Below are 22399 nucleotides of genomic sequence, written 5' to 3'. Positions count from 1 at the left end.
TGTTTGTCCCATAGAAAGTTGGGATTAATTCATCCAATTTAGTGTTTCTTAAAAAAATTATTATCTATTGAAAATGTTTAAATATAATATACGGATTTTATGCCCCAAATAATTAATTAAGTTGACTCTTCGTCATTAGGACAGTGACAATATGTTGACGAAGCTGAGATGACAACAAAGTTGAGTAGAACAAATTGCCGTAAAATAAGGGCGTTGTAAAAGAATTGTTTTGCCTTGCACGTATACACACACTCAACCCTTTATGATTGCTCCTCCCTACATTAATTAATATCCTTGTTACTTTCAAAGTACACATTTTCAAAGTAATTGACTTCTATGTACGTTCTACAAATAAAACACAACAGAGTTTTGAGGAAAAAGACTCCAAACAGTCCAAAAGCTTAAGCCATCCGAAGAAAAAAACGTTATATATATATAATATATGTGGATGATTAATTATTAATCGTATTCTTAGTTGGCACGGCACTAATAGTTTTAGCAGGTTAATTAATGTAGAGCAAAAAACACGAGGAGAGAAAAATCCCACCTTAAAAATCTATTATTATTTCAAGAATAATCTATCTGCAATAGGTTTAAAATCAGCTTAACATGTTAAATATACAGAGTTTAACAATGGTAGAAATAGATGAAAAGTTAAGTGTTGATCCCTCCCGGAAAAGCTTCTTGTTATTAAGCTCTTAGTCAATGGTGCTATGTACCGTTGGTGGTTAATATCTGAGATTTTAAATTTAACCGCTCTTTCTATATATAGAGAGAGAGTTAAATATAATATTAATTGTGCAAAATATATATACATCTTAAGGTAAGATGCTTTGAATGCCATTAATGGTTGTTTGGGGAAGAGAGCTTTACATGCAGGAGAGAGTGATCTTAAAATTTCAAAACCTACAAAATTAGTAAGACTATTTCTTTATTCTTATAACTACTGGCAAAAGTGGTTTGTGCCAACAACTAAACAAAATCCAAGCATTTAAAGCGTCGACATTAATCCGAAGAAATTTTTTTTAGAAAAAGATAACACACTATTCGTTTGATTCATTGAAAAGATAAATTAGACTACGTGGGTAAAACCTCACAGGTCTCGAGGAGGGCGAAAAAAAAAACGATTACCGAGTTTGAGATTATTAACTCAAAATGCTCAATTTGCCAAAATCATCAATTAAATAAAAGAAATCAACAAAACATTAAAAGCAATATATCAAATCAGAGAGATCAAATAAGAGAAAACATGATTTAGTATCAACAAATTCGGAGCATTCCAAGCGACAAAAACCTATATGAAATCAATAGAAAAAATTAAAAGTACATATTAATATATCAAAATGAGCACCTCTTTGCAATCTCTAAAAGCTCTCCGTGATTAATTGATCCTTGATGAGAAATTGCAGGCCGGTGCTCCGAACATTTTTGTCGATCCGATATTCTTCAACTAGTTTTAGTATATTTACTTTAACTTTATTTTTTGGCTAATGATAAACTATATTTTATTTTTTAGATATATTTCTTTTGAAGTATCTAAATTAACACTTCCTTATAAATGTTTTAAGCCACATCAAAAATTTTACTGTGCTATATTTTTATGATCCATTCAAAGAAGACCTTACAATTTGATTAATGGTCACTATATCTATTTGGCAGAAACTTTTTTCTTCATGCATACAGTCCAAATACATCTTAATTTCTTCGTATGAAGCTCTCTCTATCCGATCCATACATGGCTAATATTCATTCATCTTCCTCCGGAGAGAGTAGATGCACTCGGCACGGAAGATGGATATGAGACAACATAATAATCGAAACCTTCCTTGTGTGGTAATGATAGATTGCTGAAGCAGAGATAAGCCGCCGACAGCTCCGGCAGCGGCACCCGGCCCTCCAAGTACTGCACCACCAGCCGCATGCTCGGCCGCACCGCAGGGTGCGGGTGAGAGCACATCAGCCCCAGCTTCAGCGCCATCTCCGCCTCCTCCCTCGCGTACTCTCCTCGCAATCCGGCATCCATCGTATCGAGAATCGAACCCTCCCGCCAGTTCTCGACCACCCAATCCACCAAGAGGAGTTGCTCCCCCTGCGGGCCGACGGTCGATTGCTCCAACGGCCTCCGCCCGCAAGCAACCTGTTGGATATAAAGTATCAAAGTGTACCCACTATATTTGATCAGATTAATAGAGGAAACTGGACGTTTGACGTGCGATTAAAGTTCAAGTACGCAATGACTGTTGAATGTAAATATGAACGTTATTCTTAGCTAGCTTTTTAGTCGATCATAAAGGAGGAGGACAGAAAATAGTTTTCGCACGACCTCTAAGAGAAAAACTCCGAAAGCGAACACGTCGGTGGCTGTGGTTGCCCTCCCCGTCCTTGCGAGCTCTGGAGCGAGATAACCCATCGTCCCCACCACGTGGGTCGTCTGCAGATCGGTGCCGCGATCGTACAGCCTTGCGAGACCGAAATCCCCCAGCTTGGCGTTCATCTCGCCGTCCAGCAGCACATTGCTCGCCTTGATGTCTCTGTGCACAACGACTTGCTCCCACTCGTCGTGAAGATAGAGGAGCCCCGTAGCAACCCCCTTCAAGATTCGGAACCTCTGCGACCAAGCAAGAGCCGGCTTTTCAGCCCTGCAATCGTGCAGGTACTTGTCGAGGCTGCCGTTGGGGACGAAGTCGTAGATCAGGAGAAGCTCCCCCTTGCGGCGGCAGTAGCCGAGCAGCTGCACGATGTTGCGGTGGCGGAGACGGCCGATGCTGGCGATCTCTGCCACGAACTCCCGCATGCCCTGCCGCGACTCGTGGGAGACCCTCTTCACGGCCACCTCCGCTCCAGAATTCGGCAACGTTCCTCTGTAGACCCTCCCGAACCCGCCTACTCCCAGCAGCTCCCTCTCGCTGAACCCGTTGGTGGCTCGGAAGAGGTCTCTGTACGAGAACCGGTGAGGCCCGAACTCCACCTCCCAATCCTCGCAGAGCTCCGCGTACTTGCTCCGCCACCGTGCCGCGGCGAACGCAGCACCGGTCGCCAGCAGCACGAATAATAAAGAAGCCACAGCCAGCCACAAGCCCACAGCCCTCGACCCGTGGCGTTTGAGATTCACGCGAGGGATCGCCGGCAGCTTCGAGTAGTCAAGGGGCGGTGCCTGACCTACGCTCATGGCGAAGCTCCATCCGATGACGTAGTGTGACGTCAGCAAGGAGCCCGTCGATGCAGAGAAGCCCACGTGCAGGGGCCGATCAAGCAGCACAGAGGAGAGGTTGACCGGGAACGATATCAACGGTTTTGTAGGCTTCGTCGTCGGCTTTCCAGTTGCGTTTATAGGGGAGAGCGTAACGTTCAGCTTCGAATATACGCCGTCGTAGTCGACCCATACTTGCATGGCTTTGCCACTGATGAGGGTCAAGTTCCTGAATTCTCCAGTATCGTCCGCATAGTATCCGGCGGTGTGGGCCGTGTAGGACCGCAGCCCGTTGATGTCGATCCCAACGTGGTTGTTGTCGATGTCTTGGAAATCAGGGCTGCGTATCGTGTCGAGCTCGATGGCAACGACATGGTTGGTTGCCTCGCCGTTGCTGCTCATGTTGAATAAGCCCAAGTACTCGGCCGGCAGGGCTTCGGAGAAGTTCGTCGAGGGGGTGATTACAAAGGCGAGCCCGTGACCGCCGAGTTCGGCATACTCTGATACGATGGCGAAGGCGAAGGTGGTAGAGAAGGAGGGGATGCTACCGTCGGACGGGTTGCGGGGGAAACGGAGAGGGGAAGGGTGGAAGGCGTGGCCTTTTTGTTGTTTTGTGTTGTTTGTTAGGATTAAAAGGCCGTCGGAGGATACCGTCGCGAGGCCGTCGAGGGTGAGGTTGGCTCCGGAGAATCCATTGAAGGTGAATTGTTCTTCGGTAGTGGAAGAAACCACAAGCTTACCGAGACGGAAACGAAGAAGGAGGAAGAGGAAGAACGGCAACTTCAGTAGCATGGATATATAAAATAGCTATGCAAAACTTTCTCAGTAGTCTCAGAGAAGTATGGTCTGAGAATAAGTTAATGTGTTTATAGCAAAGTTATAGATCATCTATGGCCTTTTCACAATATTGACAATCAATGTTGACTTATCAGGTAGCTTCTGTTTTTTTTTCTTTTATTTTTAACAATGATTTTTTTATATATAAAATATTTGATGAGATAAAGAACTTAAAAATTTTGCTACAAGGAAAAGTTAGGATTCCTCCCCAATTTTGTGTTTCTTGTAAAAAGTTAATTATTAAATATATTTAAATATGGCATTCATTTTTATAAAATAATTTCAAGCATTTGTCCCTTTTACAATATGTGATCCTTCTACAAACTATTTCCTAGCATCTGAGAAATATTATTCACTCACCTAAAGTGTGATCCTTTTATAATCAATTTCCTACCATTTGAGAAATATTATTTATACATCTACAGAAAATATGTATATCTTACATCTCATCTATTCAATAAATATAACTAAAATACTAGTCATATTAAATGACTAATTAATGAAAGCAACCCGCTTATTGTATAACTAGGACGTAAAATATACACCTCGTTTCGGATGCACAAGTGACATATTTATCTTTGAATTTTACATCAAGAGACTAATTAAAAAGTCCAGTAAACTCCAAGAAGAAAATATTGTGAAGGATTATTTGTGAAATATTTGCACAATCAAGATTCATTTCAATCCACTTAAAAAAAAAATTATGATTGTATTTTATAATTTCAATTTGTTTATGCATATAATGCAATTTGTAATATTTTGTATAATTTAATTATTCAATAAAATGAATAATACTCTCTACCACAAAATACAAAAAAAAAAAATTCAAATAATTTCTAAGACTTAACTTTCCTTACTTTTCTTTTATAGTATTAAAGCAAACGGTTATAAATTCTAGTCTCTCTAGAACTCTAATCTTATTAATTTCCTTTCTTTTAATTTACGTGCTTATTAAAAGATTTTGAGTTCAAACTTAAGAGTGAGTGTGGAATATAATTTATTAAAAATACTTTTTTTTAATAATTTAAATTTTTAAAAATAATAATAATTTTCTATAATTTAGCGTGAAGTTAAAAAAGAAAATTACAAATTCGAATCATGTTGGACTTTTAACATAATTTATCTTCTGTTATTAATTTAAATTCACATTACTAACCACCACAGAAAAAGTCACAAAATTAAAAAAGAATTTCCATTTAATTCAAGTGCATAGGTATGAACACAGTGACAGCTTGTTGACCGAACCGAAATGGCAACGAAATTGGCAACAACAAATTGAAGAAATTCTTTTGGCTTGTTCGTGAAGGAACTCCATTGGAATACGATTGCTCCAAAGTTAACATCTATGTTACTTACCGACTGTTTCTAGAGCAAATGATAAATAATTTGATAGCCGATACTCAAGGTCATATGTTCGAGTACTAATTAATTCATATTTTCAGTTAAATTTATTTTTAAATAAAATAAATAAATTTATTCCTGAAATTTTAAATTTTTTTTAAAAAAAAAGCGAAAGAAAACACAAAAAGTCGTGAATCTCGGACTTCTTGAGGTAAAAACAAGATGTGTTGAATACCATATATACCTTATAAATTTGATTACTGGGGAGACCGAAAAGCCTGTGTCCGCAAAAGTCTACGATAAATAATTTTTTCTAAAATTTCTTCGTCACGTAACACAAAATTCTACAATAAATAATTTTTTTTCTTTAAATTCTTTGTCATGCGTGGAGAGACCGATTCTTCGGAAGAAAAAGATGGAGGAGTGGCGATGTAGGATTGCCAGGGTCGGACAAAAGCATCCGACAGGTTCTGCAGTAACAGGGCCCCCTTTGGGTGTATTTAAAGCCCCTAGCTAGCGGATCGGGCGGTCGCGATTACGGATCCACTCGGATAAGCCACAAAAGCAACCAGAGATGCATCATAGCCCAACAGAAGGCCCACTTTCACATGAAGGTGTCCGTGGACCGAGTCGGATATGGATAGTTAATATATTGTATCCGTACCTTAAAAAAAAAAGTTAGAAAAAATATATATATACCCTACCCGTTTAACTTCGGGTCGGGTCTGAATCTGGATACTTAAGTTGCTAATATACCCGTTAGGCCTATTTGAGCAAGTATGGGTAGTAACTATTCGTCTACTATCCCTTTAAAATCGGATACCGGTCGGGTCTAAATCGGGTACGGATACCCATATATATATATATATTTATAAACTTTATTAAATAGTATGTGAACAAACTATAAATCTCCCCCTATAAAGTGAATATAAGTTATAATAATTATTAATATTACATACTAAAATTAAAAAAAAGAAAAAAATAAAGAGAAATTTAAAAATTTACTAAATAGAATATTCATTAAAAAAAGCTAGGTTGCCTATTATAATTGGAGAAAGAATTTGAAAAAAACTTACTTGTGCCATGCATATGAGAAGTAAAATCGCTAATGATGTTAACTTGTATCAAGTCTTTTGCCACTTGCTCTAGCGACAGTCAGTTACAAATTAGTTATATTATTACTATTATTATTATCGTTTGTTCTTACATACATGGCTAATATTCATCTTCCTCCGAAAAGAGTAGATGTACTTGTCATGGAAGATGGATATGAGATAACATAATCATCAAAGCAGTCGTCGTGAGGTAATGAAACATTGGTGTAGAGGTAAGCCAGGAACAGCTCCGGCAGCGGTGCACAACCCTCCAAGTATTGCACCACCAACCGCATGCTCGGCCGCGCCGCAGGGTGCGGGTGGGAGCACAGCAGCCCTAGCTTTAGCACCATCTCCGCCTCCTCTCTCGCATACTCTCCTCCTAATCCGGCATCCACCGTATGGAGAATTGAACCCTTCCGCCAGTTCTTGACCACCCAATCCACCAAGAGGAATTGCTCCCCTTGCGAGCCCGCGGTCGGTTGCTCCAACGGCCTCCGCCCGCAAGCAACCTGTTGGATGTAAAGTATCAAAGTGTACACACTATGTTCGATCAGGTTAATAGAGGACACTGGTAGTTTGACATGCGATTAAAGCTCAAGTACGCCATGAGTGTTGAATATATATACGAAAGTTACTATAAGTCGATCATAAAGAAAATTGTTCGCACGACCTCTAAGAGGAAAACTCCAAAAGCGAACACGTCGGTGGCGGTGGTTGCCCTGCCCGTCCTGGCGAGCTCCGGTGCGAGATAACCTATCGTCCCCACCACATGGGTCGTCTGCGGATCGATCCCGTGATCGTACAGCCTTGCGAGACCGAAATCTCCCAGCTTGGCGTTTGTCTCGCCGTCCAGCAACACATTGCTTGCCTTGATGTCTCTGTGCACAACGACTTGCTCCCACTCTTCGTGAAGATAGAGGAGCCCCGCCGCAACCCCTTTCATGATCCGGAACCTTTGCGACCACCCGAGAGCAGGCTTATGAGCCCGTCCATAGTGCAGGTACTTGTCGAGGCTACCGTTGGGGACGAAGTCGTAGACCAAGAGAAGCTCCCCCTTGCGGCGGCAATAGCCGAGCAGCTGCACAATGTTGCGGTGGCGGAGGCGGCCGATGCTGACAATCTCCGCCACGAACTCCCGCATACCCTGCTGTGACTCGTGGGAGACCCTCTTCACGGCCACCTCCGTTCCAGAATTCGGCAACGTTCCTCTGTAGACCCTCCCGAAGCCGCCTACTCCCAGCAGCTCCCTCTCGCCGAACCCGTTGGTGGCTTGGAAGAGGTCTCTGTATGAGAACCGGTGGGGTCCGAACTCCACCTCCCAATCCTCGCGTAGCTCGGCGTACTTGCTCCTCCACCTCACCACCGCGAACGCAGCAACGGTCACCAGCAGCACAAAAACTAAACAAGCCACAGCCAACCAGAGACCCGGAGCCCTCGACCTGTGGCCTTTCAGATTCGTGCGGGGGATCGCGGGCAGCTTCGAGTAGTCGAGGGGCGGGGCCTGACCTACTTGCATGGCGAAGCTCCATCCGATGACGTAGTGTGACGTCAGCACGGAGCCCGTCGATGCTGAGAAGCCCACGTGCACGGGCCAATCAAGCAGCACGGTGGAGAGGTTGACCGGGAACGATATCAACGGTTTTGTAGGCTTCGTCGTCGGCTTTCCAGTTGCATTCACAGGAGAGAGCGTGACGTTCAACTTCGACTCTACACCATCGTAGTCGACCCACACTTGCATGGCTTTGCCACTGATGAGGGTCGAGCTCCTGAATTCTCCGGTATCATCCGCGTAGTACCCGGCGGTGTGGGCTGCGTCAGACTGCAGCCCGTTGATGTCGATCCCGACGTGGTTGTTGTCGATGTCTTGGAACTCGGAGTTAAGTATCGTGTCGAGCTCGACGGCGACGATATGGTTGGTGGTGTTGCCGTTGTTGCTAGCGCTGAATAAACCCAAGTACTGCGCCGCTACGGCATTGGAAAAGTTTGCCGAGGGGGCGATTACAAAGGCCAGCCCGTGGCCGCCGACATCGGCGTACTCAGAGACGATAGCGAAGGCGAATGTGGTGGAGAAGGAGGGGACACTATCGTCGGAGAGGTTGCTGCGAAAGTTGAGAGGGGAAGGATGAAAGGCGTGGCCTTTTTGGTCCTTTGTGTTGTTTGTTAGGATTAAGAGGTCACTGGAGCATATCATCGCGGAGCCGTCGAGGATGAGGTTGGCTCCGGAGAATCCATTGAAGGTGAATTCTTCTTCGTTAGGAGAAGAAACTACAAGCCTTCCGAGAAGCAAATGAAGAAGAAGAAGAAGAATGAAGAGGAAGAATGGAAACTTTTGTAGCATGGATAAAATAGCTATGCAAAACCTTGTCGCGGTAGTTGTAGAGAAACAATGTCTGAGTAGAAGCTAACGTATTTATAGCAGGAGTAATGGAACTATGGCCTCTTTGCAACATTCAAATCAGGTGGCTTCTGTTTTTATTTTTAACACTAATAGTTTTTCATAAAATATTTGATAAAAGAAAAAAAAAATTGAAAATTTGCTACAAAGAAAGTTAGGAGCTCCTTCTTATAAAGAATTATTTATTAAAAATATCTAAGTACAACATTTATTTGTATAAACTATTTGTAAGATGCAAAATATATACATTCTGTTGGGATTGTACATTGCACAAGCAGCATTTATCTTTGAATTTTTTGCCCTAATTAATTCATTTGACCCTTGAGTCACGAGGACAGTGACAACTTGCTGAATTGAAATGACAAGGAAATTGAGAAAAATTCTTCTAACCGTGTTTGTAAAGGAGCTCCATTGGACTATGCGAGTCCACGCATCAACCTTTTAATTAGCTATTATCTTTATCACTTTCAACTACCTTGTCTAGAGTAATTGCTTGTTAATCAGGTTCTTTGAAAGTAAAAAAAGAAAATAAATACAAAGAGTCTTGAATCTCAGACTCTTCTTTGAGTTAAATACGAAATGTCTTTGGGTGACTCGCGCGCCTTGAATGCTAAAAATCTCACAAATTAATTTGATTGTTTGGGGAGACCACAGAAATCTGCGTCCGCAAAAGTCTACAATAAATAAATTTTTGTAAAACTTCTTTGTCATGCAACAGTAAAGAAGTAGCGACTAAGCAGAGACTTAGTCTCATTTTATGATGAATGAATTGAAAGGCATTTGCGAGAACGTTGCATCCAGAGAGGTTGGATTTGTAGAGGTCGATTCATCGGAAGAAGAAGATCGGGGAGGAGTGACGATCTAAGTTGCCACAGCCCGGATCTGACAAAAGCATCCGGGCCCCTTTGGATGTATTTGAAGCCCCCTGCGGCTAGCGGATCGGGTGGTTGGGATTACGGGTCCACTCCGATAAGCCACAAAAGCAACCTAAGATGCATCAGAGCCCAACTTAAGGCCCACATTCACATGGAAACCCTTTCGCTGTTTTTATTAACTTTTACAGCTCAGTCTATTTGCAATTTACATTTTAGTACTATATAAAGGAGAGTACAAGAAGCGGGGTGTACTATTAAATAAGGACGTGCACACCAACCGTGACCAAGCCTCGTAGCAATCTCATCATCGGCTACTACGATACGTCGGGTACATTGCATGTCCCTGACTAATAGTCTTTTAAATTAGAATATATAACCTAACAAAGAGTGGGTATTTAAAGTTAACTAGAATCTTATTGTAGGATAAACAACATTTAACTCCTCATTAACTTTATGAAATTTTCTTATAAAGAGATCTGTATACCTAGGATATTTATTATTCCAAGGTGTACAAGACGTACACCACGATTGAAACCCTTTCAAAGTATTTACAGATGGATTAAGTACTTACATCTCATCTTTACGGCATTACATCATGCGCATGACCATCTCCCGGAGGGTCCATCATCATCAGAATTTTGGTCCAGCAAATCGGACCAACAGACCAATAAAAATATGATATCTCGGCTTGTCTATGGCACGGTAACATACTACCAGAGTGATTCACACTTTTCTTGCGGCAAAGCCCTTCTAGCTGGTTCATCTGATTTTTTAACTGGTTTCATCTAGTTTGCATCTGCATTAATCCAGATCTTTCTAATCGGTTTCATCCAATTCTTATATAATTGCGTTAAGCACGCGCCACACATACTAGCTGAACTTTGCAAGTATCAGCGAAGTGTCTCCAGAAAAACAATTCCGTATTGAATATGGTTTGTACGCGATGTGAGGGAGTTTTCTATATATCCATCGATTTAAGCTTTTCGATTCAACCCCGTTACTTAATGAGCTGATGAATATTTTACCCCAAGAAAGAGAGAGAGAGAGAGAGAGAGTAATTAAAGGGTAGAGAATCTCACTTACAAAATTCTCAACTATATATCTATTCACAAGTCCACTTATGTGTGATACATTGAAAGATCACGGATTAAAGATCAAGTTTCCACATTTACATTTCCAACTCAGTGGCTTGTAGTTTGAGTAGGCATCATCTGCGCTGATAAGTGCTTTTGTGCGAAGCCCATCTCCTCTCCTCCTCTCCTGTGGAGAGACAGGTACCTCTATTGCCTCACAATGGCCACATGCCAAGCACTTTGTGTCACATTTTGGGGGTGTTGACCCAATCAAAGCTCTCTCGCTCGTTCTCTCTACTCTCTTCTGTTTTCAATCCAAATACGAAATTAATTATGAGAGAACAATTAATATTAATATTAAGATATATCGAAGAATCGTTGTATATTATGTTGGGATTCATATTAGCACTCTCCTAACACGAAATCTCGGACAAAATTGGATTAAAGAACTGAAAGAAGCCAGATGAAAAAATCGAGCAAAATCATGTTAAAGGAACCAAACAGAAGCAAACTGAAGTTTGACAAAGCTCTGATACCATGATAAAAGAAACAATCCAAAAGCTTAAGCTGGTAGGAGGAAAAACTGTTGTATAATACATACGCATAACGATTCTTATTTGTAGCTGATGCGGAACTAATAGTTTCGCCTTTTTAATGTAGAGCACAGGACAAGGGAAGAGAGCAAAATCTCACCTTAAAACCCTCTTGTTGTGTCAACCATGATTTATCTGCAGCAGGCTTAACATTAGCTAAGCATGTAATATACGTAGAGCTCAAGAGAAGCAACAATATTGGTAAGAGTAGATGGAAAGGGATATAAATGCTTGTCCCTTCCATGAGAAAACTCAAACTTTTGGAGTGAAAGAGATAAAGATCGATAGAGTGTGCTGTTCCCCAGGTGGATCTATTCCTGAGTTCTTTGTAGCTTAATAGAGAGAGAGAGAGAGAGAGAGAGAGAGAGGAGGGGATATGGCAAAGTGTACAAGTGCAAATAGGTTTAAGAAGATGCATGTCCAATGCTGAGCCCAGTAATTGAATGCATTAATGGCCGTGTACACAGTGCGAGACAGATAGCAAGTAAAGGACAACAACAGTTGTGGGGGGGGGAGGGCTTTACAAGCAGGAGAGAAAGTGACCTTAAAATTTCAAAAACCTACAGAATTAGTAAGACTATCTCTTTACTTTTTTACCAAGATCGGCACAACGAGTAACACTGTATATATGAAAGTTAGTCCTAAGCTGTCCCACTTTTAGAAGATTCTGAGTTCAACTTCAATCACTATTTTTTAACAACATAAATTTTTATCTATTTTCTCTTGCGCATAGTATAATTAACATGATCTAAAAGATCATGCACGTAAGTATAGATGTTAAGCCTATTCTTAGACTATTTTCTATTCGATTTGGTTAATGTTGAGCCTGTTCTAAACTTATTTTTTGCCAAATTGATTTGGTTGATAAATGGAATAAACCCATAAGACCAAGATGTGATTTGTGAATCCACTAAACACCAAAAAAAAAAAAAAATGAAAGAGATGAAGCAGTAAAGGAGGACACGTGTACATGAAATGAAGCAGCAAAATAAGAGTGGTTGGAGAGGGATAAAAGAAAGGGCCAAACAAAAGGGAGAGAGGAGAGGGTGAAACTGATACCCAGAAGCAGGAAAGTGCTGAAACAAACAGCAAAGGAGGTGGGTCAGGTGTTGTGGGGGATTCTCTCCTCAGATGCAGACATGGGATCACAGCTGTTTTCTTTCCCTCTTTATTATCTCCCCTGTAGCTATTATTGATTACTAGCAATATATGTACTGCCCTAGCACATGTGACAAAGGGTTTCGTGATTGATATTCGAGTTTTCAAGTTTGAATTCTAGTTAATTCATATTTTCAGTTAAATTTATTTTTTAAAAAATAAACAGAGCAGATAGTATTCTATTTTTCTCTCAAAAAATAAAATATAACGATGAAATAAGCATTATTCACTAAAAGCTTAAACTGATAGAGAACGATATTTAAATATTTTTATATTTAAACATGTACATCTGAATGCCCGAATAGACATACATACCAACCTACTTAATTAATGCCATGATAAATATATCTATTTAATTTGCGATGCGCTTGTTAGAATCCGTCTAGTATTTAAAATTGTAAGTTTTTATTTTAAACTTTCGCCTTTAAATATTTTATGTGTTGTTGCTCAGGCAATTGTTTATCACAATTCAAACTTATTGTGTACTCATTAATTTTGGGTTTTAAACTTAAGATTAAACACCTTTTAATGGATATGGATGGATGGATGGATGGATGATGAGATTAATGTATGGGCAATACAATGTTGAGTTGGTAGTGGAGCTTCCACCAGATGAAAACCAATTGAATTAATGCACGTACGATTCAGGTTGCATGGTACGTGTGGTGCTGGTGCATTTAATACTTTCACATGTGGCGGTTGAGATAAAAATCCACCAATCATGCATGCGCATGCTAGTTCTATAAAAAAATGAAAACAAAAATAACAGCTAAAAGAAATATAAAGAAAAGGTGTTCCACCTGATCAGCAAATCTCGGACCAGGACACATCGAATCCGAACCCGTGATCTTGAATTGTTGGACTCGAATCTGACGCGGTCTAAGATGATCGTGCTAGATCGGATCGAGTCGAATAAGAATGAAGGAATAGATTCGGTCAAACTAAGTCACCTAATAAATTAAAAAACTAGAGCCTATCAACTAGTTAATTTTCTTTTGAAACCTGGCTAGGGTTAATTAATGGATTAAGCTTAAGAATGAAAGATTTTATTCGGGTCAATGCTTTGTTATATTTTACTGTACAATCGAAAATGAAAGATTCTATACCACCAACCACTCATACTTATCCGTTGGTTATTAATCCAAAAATAGTTTATTCCCAATTTATATTTTTTTTTTGACAAGATAAGACCTTTTATTTTATCGTTCACATAGCTTTGAAATTCATGTTGTACAGGCAATGAACTGTGGATGAGATAAGATAGCCTCATGTTTGGTACTGCCCTCACCAATTTGTTATTCATTTTTAAAAATAATGGAAACGATTTTCAACATAAAATCAGCCTATTCTTATTCATCCAATTTTGAGATTCATTATGGCCGTAAAATAAATAGTATCAGTTAAGGATAATTCTTACGCAACGAAATATTGTTAAGGAGTGTCTGTTTGTTGTCATGTACTCATGTGTCAGTTTTGTTTCTAATCTTTTTTTCTAAAGTTTAAAATATATATTTTAAAAATTTTAGCATCAAAAAATATCCAATGCACTCTTAGATTTTGGAAAAATTAACATTTGACTTTCCATGAGACCATGACTCAATTCTATCCCGAAACAAACAAAACAAAAAAATTTATAGATATTTTATATTTATATAGAATGTACTATATGGTTACAAAAGTATAATTAGAAAAATAGCAAGTTTAAGATAAAAAATGTCAAGGGAAAAAAAAAAAAGGAAACATCAGTTTATAAAAGCAGTGGTATCCAATGCATGCAATGCACCTCAGAAAATTGAGAGGATATTAGCGGTTTCGGATTCTGGAAGCTTCCTTTTTTACCCGCTCTGCAAAGACTAGCGCGCATTTATTCGGAGGCGCATAACTATTCTCCGTGTTTATTCTCTCTACGCGTCGTCTCCTCTCTCGTCGCATCGACCCCCCTCTCCTAGTTGGAGAAAGCGTCCAGATTACTCCGATCCCCTCTTCCACCCCTCGATTCCATCTAGGGTTAGGGTTAGGGTTAGGATTAGGATTAGGGTCAGGACTCTCCTCCTCTCTCTCTCTCCTCCGCACCAGCCCCTGCCCATGGCGTCGTCCGCGCAGCTCCGCCTCATGTCCGATCTCAAATCCATCCGCAACGAGCCCCCCGAGGTGCGTACGCTCGATCTAACCCGAGAATTTCGCGAATTCGATGCTTAATCGAACTGTTGCGCACTCTGTTCTCCTAATCGTCGCGAAATTTGGGCGTGGTTTCAGGGTTGCAGCGCGAGTCCCTTGTCGGATGAGAACTTGTTCGTGTGGAGCGCGACCATATTCGGCCCCGACGAAACCCCGTGGGAAGGTGCGATTTTTGTGGAGAATTCGATGCGGATTTGCTCTAATTTTTGATAAAAATGAGATTTTTCGGGGATTAATTTGTCGGTGTTTTGGATTGGGGGAGCGTAGGTGGTGTATTTGGTCTTCGGTTGACGTTTGGGGATAATTACCCTGCGAAGCCTCCTCGTGTGCGCTTCACTTCCGATGTGTTCCACCCAAATGGTAAGATATGCGAATTAAATGAATTCGAAGGGATTTGGCATCTGGAATTATATTGTTTGAAACTAGCCTGTTAATTATTTGTCGATTCATTTAATCCTGCGGTTGGTGCTACTCATGAACGAGCTTAGTGTAGTTTTAAATATGACAAATGAAATTGGGGTTAGTAGTTCAATATATGTGTTTTGAGTTCTCTCCTTTAGATTTATCTGTAGTACCAAGTCGTACAAAATGCTCTGTATTTTTATCCTAATATTACTTTGTCCTCCCACGTGTAGTTTATTGTGGTTATGGCTCACTCTAATTTTAACTATCTGCTCTGTATTTTTGCCTCTCTTGTTAAGTGAATTACATGGAAGGTTCAACAACGGTTTGTAAATCACTGGGAATATAGAATTGTCACGCGAGAAACGGGTCGCAGCCTAATTTAACTTATGTTCCTCCAGTAGCGTTCTCAAGTGGTTGCATGATATGATCTGCTTTAGTAGGTAACACGAAACATGATTATACTATTGCCATCTGTTTTGTTCGGGAAACGGTCTGGTTATACCTTATTTTGAAAATTTTCCGAATTTATGTTGGAAGTTCAGAGTTTATGTGATTCCATTCAGAGATTTAGAATTATAGATGGTGATGATCCTAACTGTTTTGTTTCGCAATCATTGTGAAGGAGCCTATGAAGTAGGTGGAGTCATAGTGATTAATGACAATGTGCTTGATAAAACAGTGGAAGTAACTTAATTATGATTGGATACATCAATAGATCCTCTTCCCCATTTATTGCTTTCATATTACCTAAATCACAATCAGCAATTGTGCCCTTTCCATGTAAGATGGTTTCTGAATTTCTTGAATATTGTATTGTGAAGCACAGCATTCTCATGAAGCCAACAAGCACCTTATCAATTGTGTTTTATTGCGGTCCAAAATCTTAGTCATGTGTAATTGTTTGTTGTAAATTCATTTTTCACATTGAAGCAAATGTTTTTGCCCTGGTAGTTTGTTTATCTTTGGTTGGTGATTACCACATTTAACAAACTTGTCTTTTCAGGTTGTAAATTAATATTTTTCTTTTATTTTAATCTTTTATATATATGTCAATTGATAGACATTATTTGAGTCTTTGTTCGACAACCAAAATTGAAAAGGCCTCCTTTGGTCAACCATAATTGTAAGGCCAGGAGAGTGATGCCATTCTGGTTAGCTATTCAGATTGTTAGAGGGATCATGTACGGCCATTTAGGAGGACTTGTATTAAGAATTTTCGATAAGTAATATGATTTAATTGTTATGTCCTGTAGATATATACTAAATATATATGTTTGGCAACAAATTGTTGCCTCGTGATATAAGTATTCATCGTGTCTTGCAACGGGATTTGCATACATTTTCTTCTTCTGGTTTCTTTTATTTTTTTTGCCCCATAGTATTATGCTAGCAGCTAGGTTTTTCTTCACTGTATGAGCAACATAATGTAAACTTGCTCATGGTAAACCAATGGAATCTGCTGTTTTTTAAGTCACACTTCTGTTTAAACTTAATAAGTTGGGCATCCTACATTCATTATTAATTTACAGTTTTCTGGGAAAAGAAAAAAATTTCTTGACGGGCTTCAAACCTTGTAACTACGCTTTCCATCTTATTTTGCAATCTTTACATAGTTGATGAAAGGTACAGAGTTGGATCTGTTGCACTTTTTTATTCCGAATTTATGTTGGCTAGTTTTTACTACCTTTGTTGGCACTTGGCAGAGACTTCTTATTCGGGTTGTTTGGGTATATTTTCCATATTATGAGACATCTAAAGCCCCATACTTAATTGAGGACTTCATACCTTTATAAGTTCGAACAAAATTTTCCTTTTGGAATTCAATAGCCTCAAACCTTCACGACCAAGTTGGTGTCTCCATTAGTTGTGTTGTTATTTTCTTTTCCTTTTTGAGTATTCTCTCTTTTAGGACCTACTAATACTACTACATTCTTAACCTTTATTTACTGTACAGTAGCATTATATTATTGTGCTATCCTGTTTCTGCGATCAAAGAACTGAATTTATCAACATAAGGAATTTCATGATGAGTGACCTAAAATTTCTACCATCTTAAAAGTTTTACTGAGAAGCCAATCTGAAACTTTTGCAGTTTACACTGATGGCACACTTTGCATGGATATCATTCAGGATGCATGGTCGCCTTGCCACAATGTTTGTACAATATTAACATCAATCCAGGTTCGTCTCTTCGCTATCAGTTGCTAAAATATTGTAACGTGCTAAATGTTATTAAGTACCGAAGCTCTGAATAATTTTTTAAATTTTTTTTTTTGTTGGTGTAGTCACTTCTCACTGACCCAAATCCTGCGAGTCCTGCAAACCCCGAGGCTGCTCACTTGTTCCAGCATGATCTTCAGGCTTATAACAAGTATGCACATCAATTTTCAACTATACATTTTATTACCATAAACAAACTAATAATAAGAGATAGAGATTAAGTTAACAATAATTTTTCTTCGCGCTTATTTGTTTTCTCACAGGAGAGTGCGGCGATGCGCACGTAGGTCTATTGAATCTGTGTAGCTCGTGGTTCTGCATGTCAATCCTCTTTCTAATGTCATTGGGCCTTTGTTGTTTCCATTGTAGTGTTGTTGATTGAAGATATTTTTCGAGTAATAATCTGTTGTTGGTGTCTTTGGGTTACTGATGGTTATCTGTTTGCTTCGAATTACAAATATGATAGAGATCCTTTGTTGTATGAAAAGTGGTGTCATTGAGTTCAAATTAGTAGTTGTGAACCTTAATTTGCTGTATGAAGAAGTGATGTTAGTGTTGAAACTAAGTTTTGTTGTATTTTCATGGTGCAAATGGAATTGAATGAACTAACCACAATATTAGACCTTATATGAAAATTTTGAAGATTTTGATATTACGGGGTGACCTAAAATTAAAGACTAACTTATATATGCTCCTAGGAGTTGAACAAAAATAATTAACCTATATATAGGCCTGAGGAATCTATTTTTCAAATTGAGTGCCAAAATTTTTTTCATATCTCTAAGTACAATGTAGAGCCTATTTATGTTCCATATATATGTAATGTAAAATGTCCACAACTTGACATGGTATCTTTTACTTATAAAGTAATTTCATTTTGCAACCTTTCTTTTGTCACTCCTAACTTAATGAACAAACAAAAGAAAAAAATATTTTATCTCATATTTCCAAATCTACTCCTCGTTGCTATGCAACATTTTAAATTATTGATGAATTAGGTGAGGATAATATTTTTTTTCTCTAACATAAGAAATAAAGTGAAGCATTTGTAGTAGTAGCAGCAGCTGGGATTGAATATCGGATGTCGAACTTAAAATTTTGAGGAGAAAAAGTAAAACTCGACCAAAAAGTCCAGGGACTAGCAATGCAATTTAATCTATTGCGCACGATAGGAATAGATGCCGATAGGAATAGATGCTTTGACTAAAATAATTGCTAACTACCGTAGGCGAAATGATTAATTAATTTCCACCTTGTAATATATAATTAACAACTTTAATATATAGGTTGGGGCTACTATACTTATATGAGTATACAATCCTTTGTACTCATAAGTTTTCAACCGTTCAGATAAAAAAATATACGGTTATGATGAAAGTGATTACGGTTAGGTTAATAGTGGGCCCCCTAGGGTTGAGTGGGTTGTTAGTTGAATAGTATGATCTAACGGGTGAAAATGATTAAAGGGTAAATCTAACGGGCAAAAATTTATAAGTACAAGAGGCTCTATACTCATAAAAGTATAGTAGCCGGACTCTATATATATATATATATATTATAACACCGACATTGTGGACTTATCACATTATTAAAGTTTAATTTTATTTTCCAAAAATTTCAGGTCATCTCTCTTTCATAAATTTGCAATCCTTTGTACTTTCAATTCCTTTGTTAAATTTTGGCAAATTGGTGGCATATTCCAAATAAGGTACGATTCGACAAATTAACACATTCAAACAAATTAATTAATACATTCTAATTTACAGAAAATCGTCAATTAATCCAGAGTCCACAATTTTATATTACTTAATTAGCTTCTTTTTTCATTGTGGTGATTATTCTGACTTCATTGAAGTTTACCAGCAGCAGCAGCGGGATCGATTAAACAGTCACAATAAAAAATAATTTAATTATTGTGCGTTTGGAATTTGATTAAGCTTTTTCGGAAGATGCCCAATAAGTTTGTGAAACAAACGTTATTTCTCAAACCCCTATTTTGTAATAATTCGTATTCATCTCTCTCTCATGTCTCAAATCGAGACTTTTTTCGCTAACACTACAATAAGAACTTGAATTAACAAAAAAATTAAATTACTTGGAGCCTAATTGGATTCAAACTTTGAATTTACTGCTCTAACACGGTGTTAGTAATAACTAACTTAGTAAATGTAAAGTAAGCTTCGAGTAGTCGTAGCTCAATCTCCGACCACCATGCATGTTGAGATCCAATCCACCAGTATATTCGGGAAAGTAAGCTCCGATCGAGTAGCTAACAACATTATAGTTAATTTGGGAAAGAAATATTAATTAGTACGACAACAACTAAACGACTAAGACAACGAAAACATGCACGCTTTGGACTCCAAAGCTTATTTCTATCACAGCAACTTAATGAGTCTTGCATCCAAATCACTGGTCCTTTGTGCAAACTCACTTTTATTACACATAATTAAGATGCTGCGATAATTGCCGTAACTGAGTTTAACTCATGCGAAGAGCACTATAATAAACTAAACTAGGAAACTATGGTGAATATTGAGTAACTTGATAGTTTAATTTATTAGTGCGCTCTTTGCTAGAGCAGAACTCGTAATGTTTTATGCAATCTCTGAAGCAATCTCTAAATCGTCATAGGGCCGTTGTCCCTGGACGTTGCCCGGCGGATTGTAGCTGCATATGATGAACGTACCGCCGTTGTTGCACGTGACGGTGGCGCAGCCGACGCTCACCGACTTAGCCCACACCACCTGCGTGTAGTGACCGCAAACTTTCCGGGACGCGCACGTGTTGCTGCGGTAGTCGTAGAATTGCTTCTCCGCCACCCACGAAGCCACCGCGTCGGCGGCCGACCATTTTCTCCCCGAGCTGCCCCAGAAGATGTTCTCGCCGTAGGGTCCGCCCGAGTGGATGAGTGCGCAGTCGCCGCTCCTATGATTGGCATAGTTTTGCGCGTATGCGGCCAGGTTGTTGTCCCAGCGCAAGGGGCCGACGCGGACGCTGGCGCGGGCGGCGTTGTGCGGATTCAGGAAGTCCTGGGGCGAGTTCTGCGCTACCCCGGTTGCGAGCATCGCCGCGGCGGAGACGAGAAGTAGAGCTAAAGAGTACGAAACAAAAGACATTGTGATAAATATGTCTCTCTCTCTTTCTCTTCTCTTCTCTTTGCAGTCGTTTGTTTGGAGGAGTGCATATATATATATATATATATATATATATATATATATATATGCATTGTACCAATCAATTAATTATACGTGAAGTTTAGAGTTAAAATAAGTGCACATGGAATTAATTAATGCTTACTAATTATTTATTTATTTGGTGATGACTTTTTTGCTTTGATTTATATGTTCTTAATCTTATCCTTGATCTAATCCTTGCACATGCCTTGAATTAATTGATTGGTACAATATATATTTGTGTTGGCGTTTGTTAAAGGAGCTTCGAAAGTCAAATGAATTATCTTAATTTGCTGCTTCAGGGATACTTCAATCCCATTGATGGTGAACTCTAATTCGACCCAATTGATTGATCTGATCTAACTCAAAATATAACCGAATTCAATCTAAATTTTTTAGTCTGAATTTTTTTTTTTTTTTTTTGAGAGAGAAAGGTAGCATGCTACCGCTTCATTCATTAAAAGATTGAATTTAGCAATAAGGTTGAGACAACTAGGCCTCGGAGGAAAAAAAAAAAAAAGAAAAAAAGTATGCAGCTCAGATACAATTAACCTGTGGGTTGCGTGACACAACCAGTGTCGTACAAAGTACACACATATAATAATAACCAACTAATATGATTACTAACGCAAGCAGTGCGAGGCCCAAAGGTCTGTAAGGGAACGGATGTTAGCAACCAACTACTTATCTTAAATGATCTGATTTTACCCTAATAATTTAAATAGCAAGGTTAATTTTTTGGTACTTCCAACTCATGAGCCTTATTTATAATTCATACATATATAGTGTATATAGTAACTTATTTAAAATGTTAATAACCACAACGTGGTACAGATCGTCCCTAGAGCAAGTGGTAAATGATTTGGTGGTTGGTACCCGAGACTAAAGTTCGAATCCTAGTTGATTCATATTTCCAACTAAGTTTATTTTTAAATAAAATAAACGAAGCGGTAGTGTGCTACCTATCTCTCAAAAAAAAAAAAAAAACCACAACGTGATACGGCCTTATTTGATAAAATAATTGCAATTTATAGAACTTAGAATATACATGGTCAGTTACTAGCTAACTCATTAAACAATATTCATATTACTGTCAAGCAAGTAATTAAGCATGATTGGATTTGATACTTTGATTAATTAGATCAATTGCCAACTACCGTAGCGCGACATAATCATTAATTGACACTAAGCAATACATTATTAATCACAAAATAAAAACACCAATATTTTGTTAACTTATCACTTTGTTTATCCAAAGTTCAGCGACCTTCCAATTAATTAAGGTCTTCATTTTTTAGTTTTAAAGTCATCTCTCTTTTTAAAATTTGCAATTGTACTCTCGATTCCTTTGTAATTTTTCAAAAACTTAATTAATTGTTGGCATATTCCAAAGGAACTTTTCATTCTAAAAATCAACAAATTAATTAACTAAATACCTCTTGAAATTAAAGGAAATTACTCACATCGATTGATCCTTGGTTGCTAATTTATATTTATTGATGAATTAGGGGAGGATAATAATTTTTTCTCTAACATAAGAAATAAAGTGAAGCATTTGTAGTAGTAGCTGGGATTGAATATCGGACGTCGAACTTAAAATTTTAGGAGAAAAATAAAACTCGACAAAAAGTCTAGGGACTAGCAATGCAATTTAATTAGGCTAAGTAATCAATTAGGCAAGATAGGAGTAGATGCTTTGACTAAATTAATTGCTAACTACCGTAGGCGATATGATTAATTTCCAGCAAGCAATATATAATTAACAACTTTAATGTATGTATAACACCAACATTTGTTGACTTATCACATTATTAAGGTTTAATTTTCTTTTCCAAAAAACCATCTCTCTTTCATAAATTTG

General features: G+C 38.6%; 3 protein-coding genes across 3 annotated transcripts; 1 reads left to right on the top strand and 2 right to left on the bottom strand.

Moving 5' to 3' along the window:
* LOC109715224 (L-type lectin-domain containing receptor kinase IV.1-like) lies at positions 1592–9054 on the bottom strand. Its single transcript, XM_020240131.1, has 4 exons — positions 7136–9054; positions 6620–6974; positions 2324–3690; positions 1592–2137 (listed from the first exon to the last, which is right to left on the bottom strand). Exons 1-4 carry the CDS (start codon positions 8801–8803, stop codon positions 1751–1753), a joined length of 3777 nt encoding a protein of 1258 aa, XP_020095720.1. The 5' UTR covers positions 8804–9054; the 3' UTR covers positions 1592–1750.
* On the top strand, positions 14451–17938 carry LOC109715223 (ubiquitin-conjugating enzyme E2 2-like). The gene is made up of 6 exons (XM_020240130.1): positions 14451–14710; positions 14816–14900; positions 15005–15097; positions 17235–17323; positions 17428–17513; positions 17626–17938. The coding sequence occupies exons 1-6, from the start codon at positions 14645–14647 to the stop codon at positions 17666–17668; spliced, it is 462 nt and encodes a 153-aa protein (XP_020095719.1). The 5' UTR covers positions 14451–14644; the 3' UTR covers positions 17669–17938.
* LOC109715221 (pathogenesis-related protein PRB1-3-like) lies at positions 19602–20519 on the bottom strand. Its single transcript, XM_020240127.1, has one exon. The coding sequence runs from the start codon at positions 20479–20481 to the stop codon at positions 19960–19962; it is 522 nt and encodes a 173-aa protein (XP_020095716.1). The 5' UTR covers positions 20482–20519; the 3' UTR covers positions 19602–19959.

The sequence above is a fragment of the Ananas comosus genome, linkage group 9 (genome assembly GCF_001540865.1).
Source record: "Ananas comosus cultivar F153 linkage group 9, ASM154086v1, whole genome shotgun sequence".
NCBI classification, from domain to species: domain Eukaryota; kingdom Viridiplantae; phylum Streptophyta; class Magnoliopsida; order Poales; family Bromeliaceae; genus Ananas; species Ananas comosus.
The sequence above is the reverse complement of the archived record's forward strand: the minus strand, read 5'-3'. Positions and strand labels throughout refer to the sequence as shown.